The sequence below is a fragment of the Coturnix japonica genome, chromosome 1 (genome assembly GCF_001577835.2).
Source record: "Coturnix japonica isolate 7356 chromosome 1, Coturnix japonica 2.1, whole genome shotgun sequence".
In the NCBI taxonomy this organism is placed as follows: Eukaryota; Metazoa; Chordata; class Aves; order Galliformes; family Phasianidae; genus Coturnix; species Coturnix japonica.
Genome location: NC_029516.1, coordinates 107,792,957 through 107,814,467, shown reverse-complemented (window position 1 = coordinate 107,814,467; position 21,511 = coordinate 107,792,957). Strand labels below are relative to the sequence as shown.

Sequence of the window (21,511 nt, the reverse complement as noted above, 5' to 3'; positions counted from 1 at the left end):
TTTCTATTTATTTCATTCACAAGCAGTGAAAATAATTCACAAGAATTTGTAACTCCCAGAGAGGTGTCACAGCCCATTAAGCTTAGCGTTCAGAGAAAGGGTTATAGAGATGTACAGTGAGCATAATGGGGTTTACTTAGATTTCACAGGTTAAACAAAAAGACCCCAAAAGCAGAAACAGAACAGAAGAAAACGGTTGTGCACAAGACATTAAAATGTCGAGTCGGTCATGAAAAAAGTGTGACTGCTATGGAAGGATAACTTAGGATTATAAAGATCAGCTAACTGCCCATCCACTATATCAAAAGGGTCAAAATCATCCAGTGAATATTTCTTTACTTGGATAAAAGTTAGCGAGACTCAAAAACACACAAGAAAGTGAATTTTTTTTTTCAAGTCCCAAAATCTTTCTCTACAGAACAACACATGAAGGAAAAATGAACAAGAGCTACCAAAAGCTCTTAAATCCTTGAAAATCAGTACTTTGCTATCTCTTCTAAGCAATATGATTGGCAGACAAAGTACCTTAAAACAAATGTGCACAGCAGTATTTTTTTGGATGTGAAGATCGCCATAGAGCACTGAACACTTGGCAATAGCATCTAGAGATGAGATGCAACAGAATGCTTTGTTTGTTGAGCTGCACTCCCTCAAAAAAGTTATGCCACATTTCAGCAATTGCACACATATATATGCACAAAGGTTATTTACATGATTTCTCTTTATTCCCCCTTGGAAAGCACACACAATCAACTACATTTCCTTATGCAACTTTTTCATAGTCTTTTTGCCTACAGATAAATGCCTAGTGGTTTCAATACCAGAAGTCTTCATTTCATTGCCTCAGTTTCTCATACATATAGTCCTTCCAGCTCTCTCACACATTATGTCCTCCCTTCATCTAACTGAACTAACACTACTGCAGAGAGGGAACATCTTGCTCAGGCCCATTCATTCAGTCTCCCTCAACCTCACCATCATCACCAGCTGACAGGAGTACATACACTAAACTACACATCGCTCTGACAACATCTCAATTGCAATCTGTCTTCTTTGAAAGATTTACAATTATTCTTCAATTAAAAATTCAGTTTGACCTCCTCCTTAGCGCATCAAGATGAGAACATCCCATGTTGAAATTATAGGATTCACACAAATATTCACAGCTGGGGCTTTTTTGTGTGTGCGTTTTATTTACTTACTTATTTATTTATTTAGCGTCTAGGACATACAGCATAGAAGAGAGTCATTTTTTTTCCCCCTAACAGCATCTTATTCCTCCATAAAGTAATTTAGATGCTTCTGGTATTTGTATGCGAGGATGAAGCAAGGAACATACAGATAGATAGCTGTGATAAAGTGCAAAAGCATCCTCTGAATATGCCTTTGGATTTACAAAATCATAGTCCATAAGAATTCGATCACAACAATTGCATTCCACTTTCACAAACTGACATCTTTGAAGACGCAGGTCTCCCCAACAAACAGGAACACTTAATCACCCTTTCTCAGGCCATCTCCCTACCTCACATTCTTCTACCTATCTAATAACCTGGTATGTCCAAACTTTCTGGAATCCAATGATCAGAGGCTCAGTGGTTGAAAACATTCCGTGAAAGAATATGCTGCAGCATCTCTGCAGTTTCTACCCCTGAAACACTTACATGCACTACAAACATCACTTGTGACCTTATGTCTCTTAGAACTGGGATGGTGGAGAAGTGGTGGCTTTCAGTTCCATTTTCCAGCATGAAAAAGAAAAATCCTATGATCAGGATCCTGTTTCTCTTCAAAAAAAGCATCATGAACAACCTCAGTTATATTAATACACAATTTTTGAATGATTTTGCAGTCATTGTGAATAAAGGACCTGCAGCATCCCTACCCAAAGTCTTCTATGAAGATTTAATTTATGCTAGGAGGGGGAGCTAACTAGAGACATCTGTGTGAGGCACAGTAGTTTCACTGACTTTATGTGGGCTCCTTTTCTCTTCATTTTTAAAGGTTTTCATTTTACTGTAGAAGCAAAGTGAAAACAGTAATATCTTTGAATATTTAACAATACCAATATTTGAATGGGATAACGATATAAAGCTTACTACACTTTATTTTGATTTTCTGATGACACAGCCATTAAAATACATTGGTTTCCATTTCTGAATTTAAAGCATACTAAAAGAGCATACTCCTGGATTTAAACATCATGCTTAAATCACTGCTGGTTTCCTTATCCTTTTTCCACCCCAGCGAACAGAGGATGTTACTACTTTGCTACTCCTACTGCTTCTGGCTGTTCTGACTGTTTGCCTAAGCAGCAACATCTGTTAAAGCCACAACCCAGCTTTGAAAACCTCTGACTGCAAGGAAGAGCTGAAAACATTTTGAGTACTTTACTAGTCACAATGGAGCAATTTTCCTTTCCTGATTAAAAAATTAAATCAGAGCAAACAGACCTGACACTATTACTGGCAGCTGTAAATTAGTGGTTTTGGCACAGTGATATTGAAAATTAAATTGGTTTTGACCTGACATTGACTGTGCAACAGTCTCTTAATTTAAAAAGACCGCAAAGGAATTTTAGAGTTACACTTGTGTAGTATGAAAGCTTAGAACCTCATCCACCTTTCACAATGTTAACATATTAAACTGTATCTTCATCATGAATGACCCTAAACTTTCAGATGAACGGAAACAATTGCTTGGAGAATAAATGCGACAATTAATAATGGTACTAATAACTAATAATTGTATAATCCAGATATTCCTGGATGTTGTAACTGGCAGCTAACTTCACCGGTCTCTGTAATAGTAAAATGCTGTGTAAACCAAACAGCTTATTTTTAATTCTTACAGGGAAAAGATGGACCAAAACCTAGCTGTAAACATGGCGATGACAAGAAGTACACTAATAGACAAGAAGGGCTGGGAAGAATTTAATCATGTCAGCCACTGTAATTTCCTTAGGTAACAGGACCCAGAATAGATATCTAGTGGAGGTTACATGCTAACTTCAGTTTGGCTTTTGAAATGATCTTCCATGATATTAAAGGCAATCCCAGGAAATGTGAATGACATGATGGACAATCTGTACTGTGCAAATGAGCAGAAATGATAAAAAGAGCATTAGTAGGCAACTGAATAAATACAATGTACTAGGGAAGAATCAACATAGGTTGATAGGCCCATCTCACAAACCTATTAAGAATATCATAAAGCATTGAACAAGCACGGAGTCAAGATGATGCTATTAATATTGTCCATTGATTGATACTATCTCACTACCTAAACCTTTTAAGAAGAAAAAACAGGTATGGCTTAAGAGGGAATAGATAAATGACCAGCTAAAGATAGGAGGAAACAGAGCTTGAGTCTAAGTGGTTAATACTCGTGATGGAAAACGGTAACCACTGGAGTTCCACAGCCATGCATAAGTGACCCGGGAAAGTGATGTGGGTAGTAAACATACCAATTTGCTTGTAACACTACACTACGCTAGAGTCCGTGGTAATGAATGCTCAACAGATCTTATGAGACTCAACAATCAGATAACGAAATGGGAAATTAATTTCACTTTGATAAACATAAAGCAATACATATAACATCATTTTTTTCCTAAAACCCAGTTACTCGGAAATGAGCTCTAACGATTACAAGCAGATTCCAACAGCTAGTTCCATGAAAACCATCATGTACAAGTACATGTTCAAGTACACAAAAGGTTGGACTAGATTTCTATAGGTCCCTTCCAACTCCTACAATCCTGTGATTATGTGAATAAATTCAGGATTGTTGTTGAAAGTGATACAGAAGATACCATACAGGCTTTAAATACGCAAAACTCTCAAAGTAAAATAACACCTATTATCCATCAGACACAGGACAAGCTTAGGGAAACATTCACCTTAAATATACAGAAAAGGTCTCTATATTAGATAGAGAAGAAGAAACTGGTTGAAAAATCTATGATGTTGTAGTAACTGCAATACCTAAGCATTGGTTTGAGTTTGTCTTTGTTTGCTTTGTTTATTGTTTTTTGCTTTTTAAAATTTATCCTACCTTCGCAATGCAGGCTAGACAGACAATAGTATTGATCCTCTTGCAGGGAAAGGGAGCAGGCTGGATGACTTTTGAACTCCCACTGACTTCACAATTATTATTTTAGATTCCATTTCAATAAATAACACAGACCTTCAATATAAATAGCAGAATAAACAGAAACCTGTTCTGCAATTACAGTTCTCTATTTTGAAGAAGAAAATACAGAAAATGTGAGTGATACAGAAGAATCTCAGGGTTGTGAATGGAGAGAAAGCACGAATTCCTTCAAATTTCCTTTCAACAGTTATATCCTGAGTCTCTGGCAACTAAAATATTTTTTCAGAAGAACATTCTAAGATGAATAACAACCTTGAAGCAAGAATAAGCAAAAGCTACAGAACAAAGAAGTAGTCTGTGAAAACTCAGGAGTCCACGTGATTTAGTTTTAAAAATAACCTCCTCCAAAATAATTTTAAAAAGGCAAATAAATAAATAAATAAATAAATATCCCCAAACCAAAATAAGAACAACAGTAAATAAGTGATTCAGTTACATACATAGTAAAGAGGAAAAATAAAGCTCATAGAATCCACCGTCTTTAATAAGTGATGCTGAACACGAATGGCTTGCAAAATATGGAACAGATTTATTTATTTATTTATTTACTATTCTAAGGGGAAATAAACATAAGCTCTGTGTTCATACCGAGAGTTGACTAAATCAACTTATTTCAATAAAATAAAGTAAATCAGTTCCATCCGTTAAGAGAAAATAGAACACTGGTACCTATAAAATAAGGTGACCCAAAAAGCTACAGGTAATTATTCTCAAATTATGCATGTATTTTTAGACTATTAGAAAGATGTTTTCCTCCCAAAAGATATCTGAAAAAACAGGACATAATTGCATATTGTATTTGTTTGTTTAGTTTGCCTGTTTGAAGAGAAACAATTTTCAAAGGCAGACAAAATAGATCTAATTAATCTGGCCTTAACACTTGCTGTGGTACCAGGCCTGAAACCACTGGATTAATGAGTAAGATTATACCAAAAAAATTAATCTCAGTAAGAAAACTACAAAAATACACAGTGCTGAAAAAGTGAACCATCCAAGAAAACAGAAGTCATAGCAGAGCTCTAAAATTTCCTTAGAATTTCTCTAGGTACTAATTTTATTTAACTTCCTCCAACTAGCTGTGAGGGTCTGGGGAACATTTTCTGATTAAAGCAGACAGTGAGAAACTATGCGACTGCAGAAGACATCATATTATGTTTCAGTAAACTTGAAGTTTCAATTTATAAATGAGATTAAGGAGCCCAATATGAACAAAGCCAAGAGAACTAAAGACAAAACAAAGAAGCAAAAAAGCCATAAACCTCAGACATGAACATCTGATTCAGAAGTGACAGAAGGAAAAAAATCTCAGATCTCAAGATTTCTTTCATCAGGTAAGTACAAGTTAAAGATACAACGCAGCTATGAACTATGAGCTATACAGGAAAACATCAGTAGATGTACTCCCACCAAATATACAGATGCACTGTACAAGACACTGAGCAGAAACCATCCAGAACACTGGGTAAATTCTAGTTCCTCACACTGAAAGATAAATCCATCATAGAAAAGACTAAAAGACTAGGAAGGAGGACCATGCAGCAGAGGGCTGTTCTTACTAATTGAATCTAGAAGTGTATTAATTTAAAACAGAACAGAGATGCTACCACAGTTTCTAAAACCATAGCATAGAACTTCAGGGAGGGGAAATACTCAGTAAATGGACAAACACAAGTTGAACAAGTCAGAATGGGAAAATTATAGTGAATTGTCAGGAATCACAGGATGAGTGTCTAAAACACATTCTAAACAACAGTGAAAGGTGCAGAATCACCTACAAGTAAGACATGACAGTCTGCTCTAGCAGGGGATGGAGAGGATCACCCTTAAAGATGCATCTACACTTACATCCTGATATTAGGTAGATGGACACCAATTTATTGAGTTTCATCTAGTAGAATCTACAATTACTTAACATTCCTTCAGTACATCTACAAAGTTGTATTAGACTGAGATGATCCCACAGAGTGGCCTCGTCTTAAGTGGCATTAAGGTGTAGGGAACCTGCTTTGGCAGGGGGTTGGACTCAATGGTCTCTAGGGGTCCCTTCCAACCCCTACAATTCTGTGATTCTGTAAGAAAGGAAATGGGAACCTCTAAAAGAAGAAACAGGCCAGAATCAGACAATTTGCTTAACTGAGCATTTTATTTAGCTAAGACATTAGAGCTGTTCTGCTTTTCATATAAAGCTCATCAAAATTACATTTAGAAAGAATGACTTTATTTAGTGTCCTTCTATTACCCAGAAACATAGCTGGTGATGCAGTGAAGGGGAAAGATTTCTACAGCAGAACAGCAATCAGAAAAGCTGACTACAGAGGTAGTACTTTTTCTTAATCAGCATCACCAAAAGCACAGTGGAAGTGCTCTCTGTTAATAGTACACCTTATAGGTGGGCTCAAAGCAGCTTTGTTCAGAATTCCACATCAGCCACGCATTAGCCCACCATCAGAGATGCTCTTCCGTCAGCTTGAGAATCACTTAGCCACACAAAACGCATAGCTCCATTATAGCTTAGAGATGTCTTAGCTCACAAATAATACTACGGTTACTGAAAGATGACAAGAGGAAAAAAAGTCTTCCAAACATCAGCACAAATTTTGTACTTAGCACAGCTTTGAAGGCAATTAACATTGCTGCTTTCTTGAGCCATCATTTTCGTCCCCGGCCTCTTATGTAATACCTCAATATATCTTAATTGGCTTCTTTTAGAAACTGTATAGTTTTAATTAATCTATTCGCTGAAGTTGACATATCCTTCAAACTACATGCAAAGAGATTTCTCTAATGGCATAACTTCCAGGCAAAGCACTTTGGAAAAAATCTAATTGCTCCAAAACAACAGAGACATCTAATCTTGAACCTGTTATTCACAGATAACACATTTCTCTTACAAACAATTCCCTGCTTTCTTCTGTTTTCTCTTCTAAGTTACAGCCTAGTAGTTCAGGTTTGGAGAGTACAAATGGATAGTGCTGTAGGTTCAAGAATGTGAGCTGCTTTTGAGTTACGTTTAATTAATTAATAATTTAAACTTACCTTTATCCTCTTCAGTAATCACTTTATCCATTGCATACTCCACATCAAAAATGTACCGGTAAAAGCACAGCTGAGTGTACAGGGCCTTATCAGAATACTGCAAAATAAAAAGGTAGCAATTACAAACCCCAGTGATAAGTGTGTCTCCTATTTTTCTCTCTGTTATCAAGAGGTGATTCCTTCTGTACCTTTCTAAAAGATATATTCTGCTCATGTATTACTATAACGCTATTTTACTATAACACTACTATTACAAAAAAAAATATTTATACTACATCTCTGTATGCTCTTTTCTCACAATTGAAATCATTAATACAAATCATACTAGACTTATCCATTCTTATAAACACACAAATCACATTTACCTATTCTCACAGACACACATACCAGTATGACACTTTGGGACCAAAATAAAAGTTATAAGAAAGATGGCACAAAGTAACATTATTGTTTTAGTACATTGTACAACACAACAATCTCAAAAAAAGGAAAAGCATCAATGTATATTTTTGATGAATACAGGTGTTTGGCTGTATTCCCTCCCCTCTCCATTCACACACACAGCTGTAGTTACATAAATGGTGAAAAATTCAAATAAGAGCAGGTGCATATACACCTTTGTAGCTATGTCACCACCTTGCTCTACACATCTGTGGAGGACTACTGCATGTTAATAATCACACCTTTAGTTCAAAAATCTGCAAGTGTGTACAGGTGGAATATCATATTCAATTAAATGCTCAGAATGTCAGTGATGTCAAGTCTCTGTGTTATTGCTGTACTTCAACAGTACGTCTGTATGCATTCATGTCACTGCTGCTGTTCTGTGCATTAGGAGATTGCTCAACCAGACATGAGATCTACCTTACCCACACTACAACCAGGCCCTTTAAATTTATTTTTCTTGAACTCTCATTTAGCAAAACCTCATTCCACTCCCTGCTATTTAAGATACTGTTGTTTAAATATTGACCAACAATGGTTTGAACACAAAAGTCTTTAAGAATGAAATAACTAAAACTGCATCAAACATGGAAGTACCATTTGTACATTCCATATACATTCAATATTTATACAGACATGAATTCTTGAAGACTTTCTTGGTGAACCACAAAATCAGCAAACACCAAACCACCACACGTTAGACCAATATTAAGTTGACATTCAGCGTACCACATGGAATATGAGGCTGAAAGCACAGAGGAACAGCAACTGGTAAACTATTTCCGTTTATTGGAATTCTGCTTTCACTTAGCTTTTTAATTTTCTACCCAATCATGCCAACTTTTGTTACTAAATTCAGCTTATTTTACACTTCTACTGACAGGTTATAAAGTATCTGTAACTACTAAGCAATGTTGAGACATTTGACAACCATTAATACTGCTTTGTTATTTCTTTATATATTTTAACGTTACACTTTTTTCCACTTCATGTAAACCTATTTTAAAAAAAGACACACAGAAGCTTATTTTATTCCTTATTAGCTATTCTACGATATGCATCATCATTATACTATTATACACCAGTTATTTTTAGTAAATCCTGATTACTGCTTCCTGAAGAAGAAAAAAGGAGGACGACAGCGATTAAGTTATTTGTTTAGTTTTTTAGATTCAGCTGTAATTGCTGGTACACATCTCCCTGACTGCACACATGAAGCAGGTTGAATAGAACACTGAAATTACCTCCTTCATAATAGTTTGTTTTGATAATGTATTGTGTGTCGAGATGATGAGAAACAGTTGCTGTCAATTTGATTAGCCATTATATTTTTATGTTAATTGCCATTATTGGGTCCATTCTGTTTAGTGTCACCATAGAAGCCATACAATGTTAGCATAAATAACAAATTGGAGTAAATTAGGAAGATATATTTTTGCCAATTCATTTTAATTGCCCCTCAGTCCTTCCGTCGGTTAACGCAGCTGTTGACCCATAATAAGCGCTAGGTCAATATAGCTGCTTGTCAATTCAGAAATGCAAAGTGCTGTGTTGCTGGTAATGGATATACAACAACCTTTGCCAGCCAACTGAAGCAAACGAATGACAACCCACACGAAAGAATAAAGCATCAGCTATAGAGTTTAGTGACCTGATATTAGTAGGCAGGCTAATTGAAAGTCACTGCTTAAATGGATAAAGAAAATACAAAAATCGGTATGCAATAATTTATACACACAGACATACATACATATATAAACAATTTCTTATTTTAACTTTTTTTTAAATTACTTTTTAATTGATAATGTGCAAATACTCCCTTCCCTTTTGAAATTAGTTATCTAAAAGCACAAGGTTTATTTTTTATGAGACGATGAATATTATGGTATACTTATGAAACCAAAGAACAGGTGACTTAAATTTAAAAGAGCATTAGAAATTACTTCTATTGTCAGCTTGTGTATTTAATTCCTGATGACCTGTATAATTGAAGAAAAAAGTAATGCTAAAACTTCAAACCCAACTTGACACTTAATAGTATATTTTTGTGCAAAGAAAACTTGACAGCCCTTAAGTTACCACACGATTTTCTCAAATTTTATATCATTTATGTATTCTTTCTTTCCATAAAAGACTGAATGGTGAGTACAAGAAAATAAAACCTTATTTTGAAGTTCTTATTTGATCTGTAATGTTTCATTTCTTGATTTCATTAGGAACTGATTTTAGGATGTAACTCTGCCTCTTTGACAGCTTCCATTCATGGAAAGAACGCTCCGTACCAAAAAGCAACCAAACAACTTTTTTTTTTTTTTCTTTCTTTTTTATGGTATTTAAAACAGCGATAAGCAGATACAGGAACCAAAGTCATGTAGTTTGCAATCACCATTATTCATTCCCATGACAGAAAGATTACATTTGTATTAGAAAAATAACATGTGGGAAAAAGAATAAAAATCATTGTGCTTGGCCAACAAGTAATCATCTAAAGAAATCTGGGTCTGCTCTGATTGCAAAATCAGAAGGACAACTGCAAATCCCTAACCTGCCCTCCCAGGAAGAATTTGAGATCACACGGATTATCATGCATGTGATTGACACCCCATGTGTCTTAACAGAATCAGAACATTAGAAACATCAGCAAAACAAATTTTCCCATGAATAAAGACAATAATAGGGTACCAAATGCTCAGCCGTAAAAAAAGAAAAATCTTGCTCAGCTGAAACATACACCAGCAAATGTTCACTAGAGCATTCATCAGGAAAGGAGGCCACAATGTATTTGTATTGCTGGTCAGCTGTCTCTACACATCTGAATCCACTCTGTCTTGATAGCTTATGAATAGCTTAGTATTGCTAATCATCAGTTGGTGATGTTTGAACAAAACACTGAACTGAAAGGTTGATCTGTCTCATCTTCTGTCTCACAGGCTCCTAAGAATTCAGCTCCAGAGCAAGGCCACATCACTTTTCTCTCAAGGCCAAACTTCAAGCAGTGAATGGCCTAAACTCCCTAATTTCATAAATGTAATAAGAGAACAGGGGATGTAGAGCCCTCCTGGCAAGAGCAGAAGATCAAGCTTGGTTTGCTTAATTTTGTACAGTGTCGGAAAACTTACACTGCCCACCCTCACTTCAACTTCTTAATAACAAAGCTTATTTGACTCTCTGAAAGGAAGGGAACAAGATGGATCTCATCACTGGTGAGCATTCTTCCTCCCCTAAAGTCAGTGTATGAGAAGTTAACATGCTCTGTCTCTTACTAGCACTTCTCTTGTGGTAGGAATGTTGCTGGCAGCTGTATATAGGTGTTGAACTTAGAAGGCCTCTCCCTCAGTGCTTGAGATTCCATCCCAAAGACCTTCAAAAGTGAGGTGCCTAATTCTCCTCCATTCTAGTAACACAGGAGCCCAAACAGCCAACACACCATCTTTCAAAGTCTCTTCAGTAACTAAAGGCAGTTATCTAGAGAATCCAGCTAAGAAAGGTCCAAGGAAATAAAAAGGACAAAAACAACCCCAAAAAGAAGCTGATAAAAATTCACAACAGCTAAGATGCAGAAGACCACACTTACAGTTCTAGTTCTGATGTTTTGCTTACCCAAATGCAGTGTAATTCTAGAAAACTTCACTCTCACTTCTGCAGGCCCTCTCTGAGCTGTTGTGACTTTGTACTCCCATTAACCGCTGTTTTCAGTTGTGCCATCAAAGGCTTTTAAGGAAGATGAAGGCAACAAGAAACAAAAAAACATCTCTCATTCTAGTTTGCTAACTCTAGTAGATTGCTTTGCACAGGAGATAATTTCCACAGGCTACAGAATTTATTTGTATTACTTCAATTAATCATAATACAAAACAGTGGCACCACTTCATTAATCAGCTGCTTGAGAGAGTTACTTTTGCAAAGTCTTTTTGGTAATTTGATTAGAAAGAGCTGTGGCTCTCGCTATTATGATACGATTCGCTATGTCCAAACAAACCACTTAGGGATAGTTCTTAATACTTAAAAAATAGGAAAGAAGCAGAAAGAAATAGAAAACTCTTGGCAGAAAATCGCATTTCAGAGACTTCTGAGGCTCACATGTAGTGGAGAGAAGCATACAGGAAATACTTCAGTGCCTTGAGAGGCATTTCCTCCCCTCCCCCTTAGAAAGATGCAGTAATTAAAACCTAATTATTATCTTCATTTTAAACAAAACCTAAAGTGAATACCAATTAATAACAACATACTAATGAGCATCTGCTGTGATGAAATTGAATATGAATGTGCTGCAAATTTTGGGTAATTTATTTTTTCGGGGAAGTGCCACTGGTCTCAATCTACTACTGGAAGATTGTATAGACTGTACACATTTTCCATCATCTCTCTTATGTGCAGCAATTTCTATTCTCAAAAAGAGAGCACAGCTCAGCACTGTGGATTTATGCATCCAAACGCTATCCATGCCACAGTGATTTCATGGCAATAAACCGAAGCATAAGACCATGTTTTACACACCCTGTGTATTCTCTTGTAGAAACAGGCCAGCTGTGACACACCAAGCTGATGCAGCCGCTAGTTACCACCAGTCTCTGAAGGTAAATGCTCCTTTAGAAAACAGCCCAGGAAGTATGGAGGTCAACAGGAAAAAAAAAAAAGCACAACTAAAGACTGAATATTCTTGGATATTACCAGATTTATTTTTTCCCCTTTAAGTAACTGAAATGACAAGAAATTGTGGTGGTTTAAGTACTGCTTAGTAATTAATCAGAATGTTACAGATGACAAAATCAGCATTACAAAAACTCTGGATTGAAATTCCATCATAAGAGTAAAATGAGTGAGGAGCTGGGTGAACGAAGATTTAAACTCCTGCTGACAAGGGACACCAGACTGAATAATGGGGTAAACAGAATACCTCCAAGCATGATTCTTAAGATTATTATGTCCGACTGTTTTCATTCAGTAGATAGGGCAGACAGTGGCAGGACAAGAGGAAGTGGGTTTAAGCTGAAGGAGGGAAGATTTAGGTTGGATATCAGGGAGAAGTTCTTTACTATTAGAGTGGTGAGGTGCTGGAATAGGCTGTCCAGAGTGGCTGTGGATGCCCCATCCATTCCTGGAGGTGTTTGGGGCCAGGTTGGATGGGGTCCTGGGCAGCCTGGTCTAGTATTAGATATGGTCATTAGTGGCCCTGCCTGAGGCAGTGGGCAGAGATTCATGATCCTCGAGGTCCCTTCTAACAAAAGCCATTCCACAATTCTGTTTCATTCACAATATCTGAATATAGCTGCCTTTTAATAAGATTTACAAGTCAGAAAAACAGAAAAGGGAAGAAATTTAATAGTTATTTTTATTTTTTAATTTTTGGCCATAATAAAAGCTGAATGAGTTACCTGAAACTGGAGAGTCCTAAGCCAGAACTGCTCTGCTGAGGATTCATAAGACAATAACTCAGACTCAGAGAGGAAGGCCAATGGAACAGACACACAAAATGCAGAGCAAGTGACAGCTGTCTAGACAGTACTTACCTGCAGAGATGAATCTGTTGGAAAACTAGTGGTGGTAGATTACCTCTTCTTAAAGCTGACAGTGTAAGCAAAGACACAAAAAAAGCACTGATCCTTTTCCAAAGAGATAGGATGTTTTTTGAACAAAAGCACTGAGCGTCACCTGTGCTCAACTAAAAATTTCTGATCTTGATAGGTATCCAACCCTATCCTCTACCCCTGATCTCAACTGAGTATGTGGCAAATCAAATTCAATTCATGAATCCAGCAGAAAATTACTTCTTACCCAATCTGGCAGAAAACCAACCTACCACCAAATTTAATGACCTTCCTGCATGGACAACAGCTGGAACAAGGCAAAATAGCAAACCACACTGCAGTAGATGTGAACAAGCCAAATAAGCTGCTGCTGACAAAGGAAGACAATATGTTCTCCTGCTTTAAGGGGCTTGGGTTTTGCCCTGTATCCCTTATCTAAGCTCATCTGAGCAGCCCAATGAGACCCAGACATAAGAACAGAAGTCTTGAATAATAGAAAATGATTAGGCTCAAACACACACCACATACAGATTTAATTCTGATGTATTCTATAATCTGAAATTTCAGCATCGAGATGCTTATGACTAGTTTTTGCTTACCGAATCTTCAGACAATTATGTATTGTTACAAATTCCAGGAAGTGCAGAAATAGATCTTACAGTGGATAATGAAAAATAGCTGGTTTTCACACAGAATGTTTAATGGATTGATAAATAAGATCACATGAGGTGGTGATTTTCCAAAGTAATCAAGGTGGCATCTTTGGTCAGTTGCTCTATTCTAAAGGAAACAGACCTAACCAGTAAGCTCAAGTATTTAACTGTTGCTTTCCACATTATTTGGTTTTTAACATTTGCTGAGTCAGTTTGGGGCTGCGACAACTCACTACCTACAACACTGAAGGCACAGCTGATGTGCCAAGATCATTCATACAGGCAACATGGCTCCAACCAGAGGTATTTAAAGTATAGCTTGGTGACTGGACTTGGTAAGTCAGGTGGATGGCTGATTGCAAAAGCTTCTTTCCCACCTCAATCTTTCCATGATTTTTACAACTGAACTTTCCAGGTCCTAAGCTCTGACCCAACAGACTTTGAACACATAAGAACCCTTACATAATAGGTTTGCAGAATACCATCAGCCTCAAGATGCAACTCATCTGCTGAACCTACGCAATAAACACCATAATTGTTTTATCTTGGGAGTTTATGGGTAGCTCATATAATACAAAGAGGACCTAGGACAGTCAGTGTCATATACATACAAACATCTGTAATCTTACGTTTCTAGTTAGAAATAGAAGATTTGGTTTTATCCAAATAAAAACTTTGCATTCCAAGTAAGAAGAAAGAAACCTTGAAAAAAATTAAGAGTGTAATCTAATACAGCTCATAGATGTAGAGAGGCTGTAGAGTATTTGTGTTCTCCTTCTGGAAGTAGTAGTATTGCATAACCAAAGGATTTGCAGATTAACCAGTCTGTAGCACAAAAATTCATCCTATGCTTTCAGATGGTGATTGTACAAAATATCCTTTAAGCTATCATCTACAGCAGCAAGGTTAAGACTTGAAGTTTGTAACATCAAATACCAACATGAGTTTTACTGGACAGCTGATGAAAGAGACACGTTACTCTGGAACGGGACTCTTCCAGTAGCATGCACAGTCAAAAGCACACAACTGCATCCACAAAGGATGCACTGAATGTTACTCCAGAGAAGCTGATCCCCCAGATTATCCATTTTTGGTGTGTTTTTTTTTAGGAGCTTTTGATCAAAGAGTATTTGCCTACTCAATTTGCTGTTTAAAATAAGAAGCAAGCAAATACACTCTTAAAACACATCCTCTCCTTGGTATACAGGACAAAACAACACAAAATCCATGCCGATGTTTTTTGTTTGTTTTGTTGTTTTTTTTTAAGACTAAAGCAATCACATACAAAGTCATTAATTTCTGGATTTCTGGAATTACATGATCCTTGACAATCTGGAATGGACATTAAAAAGCAGTTTGTAGAAAAGGCTCCGTGAAACCACATTAAATTGCAAAGCACCTCTGTAAAGCAAAACTGTCCCCTGCTGCAGAAACAGAAGTACCACGGAAAGCATTCCCAATCTATCTCAAGTATTACAGAAAAACCTAGTATAGATCCAGAGCTGTGTCTTGTTCTAGAGAACTGGCTGATCTACTCATTGAATGAGGAGCACTCAGCAGTTAACTAATATTACTTACTCAAAACACAGAGGAAATTACCACACACACAAGAACTCTCATCACTGAATAGACTTCTTTGACCTATCAAGCAATTTTATTTATTTCCATACAAAACTCTGAAATAGTGTTTGTTTTTTCCCTAAGATGAAACACTTTATATACTTTATGTGAGGGGAAGACTATAACAATGACAGAAAACATAATCCTTGTAAGCAAACTGGCTTATACTCATTTATTTAAATTAAGATTTTGTTAAGAAATGGGTTACGTTGCACTACTTTCCTCTACAATAATTTACTAATATTTGTGAAATGTTCTTTTTCTAGCTGAATCTTCATTATCATTCAAAAAACACAAGTACAGCATTTAGAAACTGTTTTATTAGTAAATAAGCAACACTATAAATAGGCTAGATACACAAGCAAATAAGCTTATCTAAATATGTTTTAGATGTAAAAGCATGCAAGTGAAAATAAAAACAAAAGAATGATTTGCAGAGAAGGAACTGAGAATACTGCTTTGCATGACCATATTTCTGTTTCTCAAAACTCAGGGAGCCCCTCAGCTCTCATTCCCACAATTCCAGCTTTTAGTCAGGGGGTTAAAAAGTTTGAAAAGCTGCTTTTCCTCCCAACACTCCTCAGTGTTTTATATCAGTTGATATAAATTGTTGATGATTCAACATATGAATATATGATTCATATGAATATGGTGATTCATATGAATATATGACCAGTTGATGATTTTCTCAGCTTTTAATGAACTACTCTTTGAGCTCACCTGCTCTGATAAACTGAAGCAATGAAAATGTCTGCTGCAGAGGACACTACTTTGTCCAAAGCAAATTTAGCATTCCAGTAAATTCTAAAGGACTTGTGGACTATACCCTTTCTCACTGATCATGATTTTTATTAAAAGTTAAAAAAATAAGGAAACTAGGCTGGTATGAATACCTATACGAGTATCAAAATTCATTACACACCATGAAATACTTTGCTATTAGATCGGAATTATCAGAAATTGACTGAAGTCCCCATCTCTATGGTGCCAACAACTTATGCAAGCAAATCCTGATAATTCTGAAAGACTCTACAAGATTATTGCTTCAGACAGAATGGCAAACAGACTTTCAATATAGTTCATTTAACTTGTTTAACTTATTCTGAAGCCAAGATGTGCACAGGTGTCTCCTCTGTTAATTAAGATCTTTATCCGTTTTGACCAGATCAGCTGGCCCCAAAAGGTTCTACTAGGATCTATGTGTCTCAGTGTATATCACTTTTATCAACACACATCTTCATCTCAGATCTCTGAAGCAGCTTTCACGTACTACAGTAGAATAGCTCTCTAATGCCAAAGAAATGTCATGTCATGCAGGATAAAGTATCTTTTTCTGTGGGTAGCACTGATGTAAGTGCTAAGAACAGCTGTGTAAAAAGGATTTAAAACAACTTTGTCTGTTGACCAAGGACTGAAACCAACACTAGCAATTTAGTTACCATACATAACACCAGCAGTTTGTTACGCTGCTATGTGCTTCTTCTGCTGGTACTCAATACTATGCAGAATTTATTCCCATATGCTTTCCTACACCTCCGTCTGGGCAAAAAGTTACCTTCAATCTTCTTCACAACTCAGAGAAGATCCCTCAGCACTGAAAGTGCCATGGGCATCAACGTATACTTTTAACTTTGATGCACTTATTTTTAATGATATCTTCTCTAAAAACATCTCTGGTATCATCTGTCAATCTAATATTGTTCTTAATTATCCTTTTTTAACCAGATGCACATCTAAAATGGATTGCTGCTGATGTCTATTTTGTCAAGTGCCTTGAAAAAACAGATTGTGTCCTGCATTCTTCAGTTCACAAGCACAAGCAGAAAGACAGATCCCAACCATGAGATTATCCACAGACAGAAAAAAATTAGTTCACCTCAGAGCAGGCAAACAATCAACCCTTCAGGCTTTGATTCTGTTAACAGGTCTGACTGGTGAGGCCAACTCATCTCAATGTGCACGTGCACATGCCAGGAGTAAAAGAGTGTGTTAAATCCCCACACGATTCGCACAAACAGTGAATTCTTATTCAAGAAGTGAGATGAATAAAGTTAAAAATCAATCAATCAATCAATACATAACAGTGTAACAGTCTGGAAAGGTTGTTCTGTAGATGCACAAACACTTCAAAAATTGTTTGTCTCGGCTACTGAAGAAACTTGGTAACATACGAAAAAGTAAACATACCAGTTAAGTATTCTAATAGTAACAATGTGAATGACATAAATAATCTAACCATTTTCATGGGACACTCCAAAGCACACAACTGAACTGGAATTAATTGTATAGCTGTGAGCTCTGTAGCTCAACAGTAAGAAGAACCCATACTGCATTTATTGTCATATTTTACTGTTTCTACTATGGATATTAGGGACTACATTATTTTCCATAGATGCTTCCCATGTGATACAGTCTAATCAAAGAAAAGAAAAACATAAATGCACATGACTACATTTTACTGTAACTAGACCCTCATAATATGATCAGTAGAATTTCCCATGTGTAGTTAATTTATGTTAATGACTCTCTGTGTGCAATAATCACACCTCTGGAAATCATCAACTGGTCAGTTGGTATGGGGTGGGCTTGGAGCAGAACAGTAAACTGCCATTTTTCCAGTTACCCTACTTATTATTTGCATTATTTTCTCCTCACAAGTGCAAGGAGTTCAAGTTGACCATTACTAGTAAAGTTATCATCACAGAAATGAAACTATCAGGTTATCGTCAGGTCTTTCCATTGTTAGTTATCCTACTACAGACATGTAGATGAAGCCCAAGAAATAAATTCTATGTAAAACAAATGAAGAAAGGATACTTCCATGAAAGGCATCCCCATTAAATGAAAACTGTTTGTTTGAATAGTGGCTTTAAAAAAGTTTATACTGATTGTATTTTTAAGAATACAGATATCCTTCAACAATTGTCTTCAAAGGGTTACATTAATGTTTACACACTGTATGGAACTAGTGACAAACAGCATCTGATAGCAACTGATTTCTGTAATGGGTAACCCACTAAAAGTGATAGTTTTTACTTGAATCTGAAAGAGGCATTGGTTTAAATAAAAATCACTGGCTGAGAAAAGGTATTAGTTGTCAACCTGTAGTAACAACCCATGCGATATCTAATTTTGACTGAAAGTGCTGCAGTTACAAAGCAAGTAAGAATAACACTGGCATAATTTTCATAGTGAAGAACATTCTGTCGTAAGTTCTCTCTCTTCTGGAGAAAACAGAAACCCCAGATACCACCTCCAACGCTGAACCCAAGTTAAAAAATCTGAAAGGTCATATACACTCACAACAGTGACGGAAAAAAAAGACTGTCCCACTGTACTATTCTCTAATAGAAAATAAATAGTTTTTCAGTGCTAGACAAGACCAGGGAGGACTTGTGATCCACCTCGATCTCTGCAACAAGATGCTTAACCTTCTGTTAACTTTAGCTCCCATGGCATCTGGAAACAATTTCTATTTAAAAACAACAACAAAAAACCCATGGGAGTAGTACTAATACTTTAAAACCACCCTTTCTTTTCTTTCTTTCCTTTTTTTCCTTTTAAGTGTCTCACATATTAGGCCCTTCCCTCATACTATGGAATCTGTTCATACATGCATACTATAAAAATGTCAATCAAGTAATCTTATGCTAAGTAAGGCTGGATAAAAAATGACCTTAACCTTTAAAGTATCATACAGAATCCCAGTGCCCAAATTATAGGGAATGAATAAACAAGCAAGGAAAAGGACATTCCATTTTAGTGTATGGATGCTCAGAGCAGCTGATCTCAGAGGATTTCATAAACATATTTGGAAAAAATAACATGAAAAATGTAGCTTACAAAAGTTTCTGGTCCAAAAAAAGTTGTATTGATAAGTCAGCCATCTTTATAAGCTAGACAGGATCATAAGAGCACCTAATACAATTTATTTTCACCAAAATACAATTTCAAGAATCAACATTATTGTTTTATACTCGCAAGAGTCCTTCATAATTTTTATATAATAAAAAACCTCAATCCAGTTCTGCACAGCAAGGTACTGGCATGGCAACCTTTGCTCACAAATAAGAGGCTATTCTAGTAGTGGGCAGGTCCATGGCGCACATCAACTATCTCAAATGCAGCCAGCTGTGAAATTTTAGTATTTCCTTTACTTTTCCAGACTATTGAAAAGACACATTTTTCTTCACTACCTTTTCCTTACAACATTATGATTTATTCAAATGTATACATCCACTCAATTTTATCTTCATATCACTGCATAAGTCTGCAATGGAAATTGTTTGTGGAAAAGCATGTCATCTTTAACACATCATTTGTTTGCAAGGCTTCAAGATTATATTATCTTCATCAGATCATCAATAATTTACTGTAATGTAATGCACTGGATATATTCAGTCAAGAACCATGAATTCTCAAGGTTTACATGAGTACAAGAGAGCAACACAAACTATTTATTTATTTATTTGAAAACGTTTGGGAGATGGGCTGAGTTTTTTTTATTTTAAAGATCTCTGCAGCCAATAATGCATAATTTTGTTCCCACAGTATAGCAAACAATTATTTTTTTTTGCCATAACTACTCCATTATTTGAAGTATCCCTCTTCCTGTGACTGGGAATAGAGAGAGATGATGCTAAAGGCTTGTTGGAAGCAATTAGTTAGATAATCTTCTGTGACACCAGGAACTCAGCCAAAACCTATACAACTCTTTATCCATGCCAACAGACTATTTTGTTAGGCAAGTATTTTTGAGTGGTCTTCAGCAAGAACACACTAGCCTTCCCATCCTTACCATGCAGTATTCCTCTATATTATGCACTAGCTGAAACCTCTCAGTTGACTTAACAAAATCACCCATGTAAAAATCTAACCAGGGGTATTAGAGCATCAGTGAACAATAAAATAAAAATCTGACAAAATGGCAGCATTTTCTCATCCATGTGGAAGTACAAAAAAGTAGTCTTAACTGCTTCTGCTATGTAGGTATTCAGAAACATGACATTCCACAAATCATCTAGATCATGAAGGCAGAGTAACCAAATGCATATATGCCTTTTCAAGCAAGAAGTTTAACAACTGTCAATCCATCTAGCTCATGAAAAACAGAAGCAGACTTTGATGTTCAATATGAAATAATACACAGCGCAGAAAAGCATTTTACCAAAGTATCTTGACCAGTTACCAAAAAAAACTGACGTAGCAGTTGCCAGATTGTACAAAGACTCAAGGGAAGTTTAAGGTTTATGAGAAAGAACATGAATATTTCAGTTTTGTCCAGTATCAGATATAATACATTCTACAGGCCAAGTAATGCTGAAGGTTTCACGTAGCACCCAAAGTATCATGACACAACCTGCACAAGCTGTTTATAACTTGGTCACAAAATAAAAATAAAAGTGAAAAGCACTAGCCTGATACTGGGTATATCTGTTATCACTACTATTCTACTCCTAGAACACAGTTTTAACAAATGCTACTTTAATAGCTTCTGTAACTTTACTCACATCCTTATGCTCAAAATGCAAATTCCATTAACTGTGCCATCAAAAAAACCAAAAGATCCAAAATGGTGGTGAATTAATTCCCCCAGTCATTGTGAAACAATCCCCCATGTAACAATCAAGTCCACAGGACATATGATTAGAGATTAATTCTTCTCTACTAGCCTTTATTTTCTTTCAGGAGTGGCTAATACCAATCTAGCCCTCTTAACAAAGCGGCCTACACCAATATCTTCAGCATGCAGAAAATCTCCTACTGCTGTGCAGCCTGGACTTGCTGTTACTATATTGGCTTCTGAATGAGAGATCCACCAAAAGCACAGAGAGGCCAGTGAGCCTTTCTCTAAATGAAGAACACTGAGGCAGAGTCTAGAATAGAGCCGACCTGAAGAAGAGCTGCAGGTGGTGCAAGGCCACTAAAAGCCAGGTGGCACCTTTCATTAAGGTCTGCCGGTCAATTCTCAGCCTATTGGCCAAACATACTCAACTGACAACACATTGTTCAACTGCCTCCAGCTCCCTTTACAGCTTCACTTTGGCACAGTATTCTCCAGCTTTTGCTCTTAGC

The 21,511-nt window shown here is 36.4% G+C and overlaps 1 protein-coding gene across 1 annotated transcript in view; it reads right to left on the bottom strand.

Moving 5' to 3' along the window:
- Nucleotides 1-21,511, bottom strand: part of POLA1 (DNA polymerase alpha 1, catalytic subunit) — a 183,025-nt gene that overhangs the window by 34,055 nt on the left and 127,459 nt on the right. Inside the window, 1 exon segment of the mRNA XM_015885864.2 lies at nucleotides 7,192-7,288. Within this exon segment, the coding sequence (XP_015741350.1) occupies nucleotides 7,192-7,288 (97 nt within the window).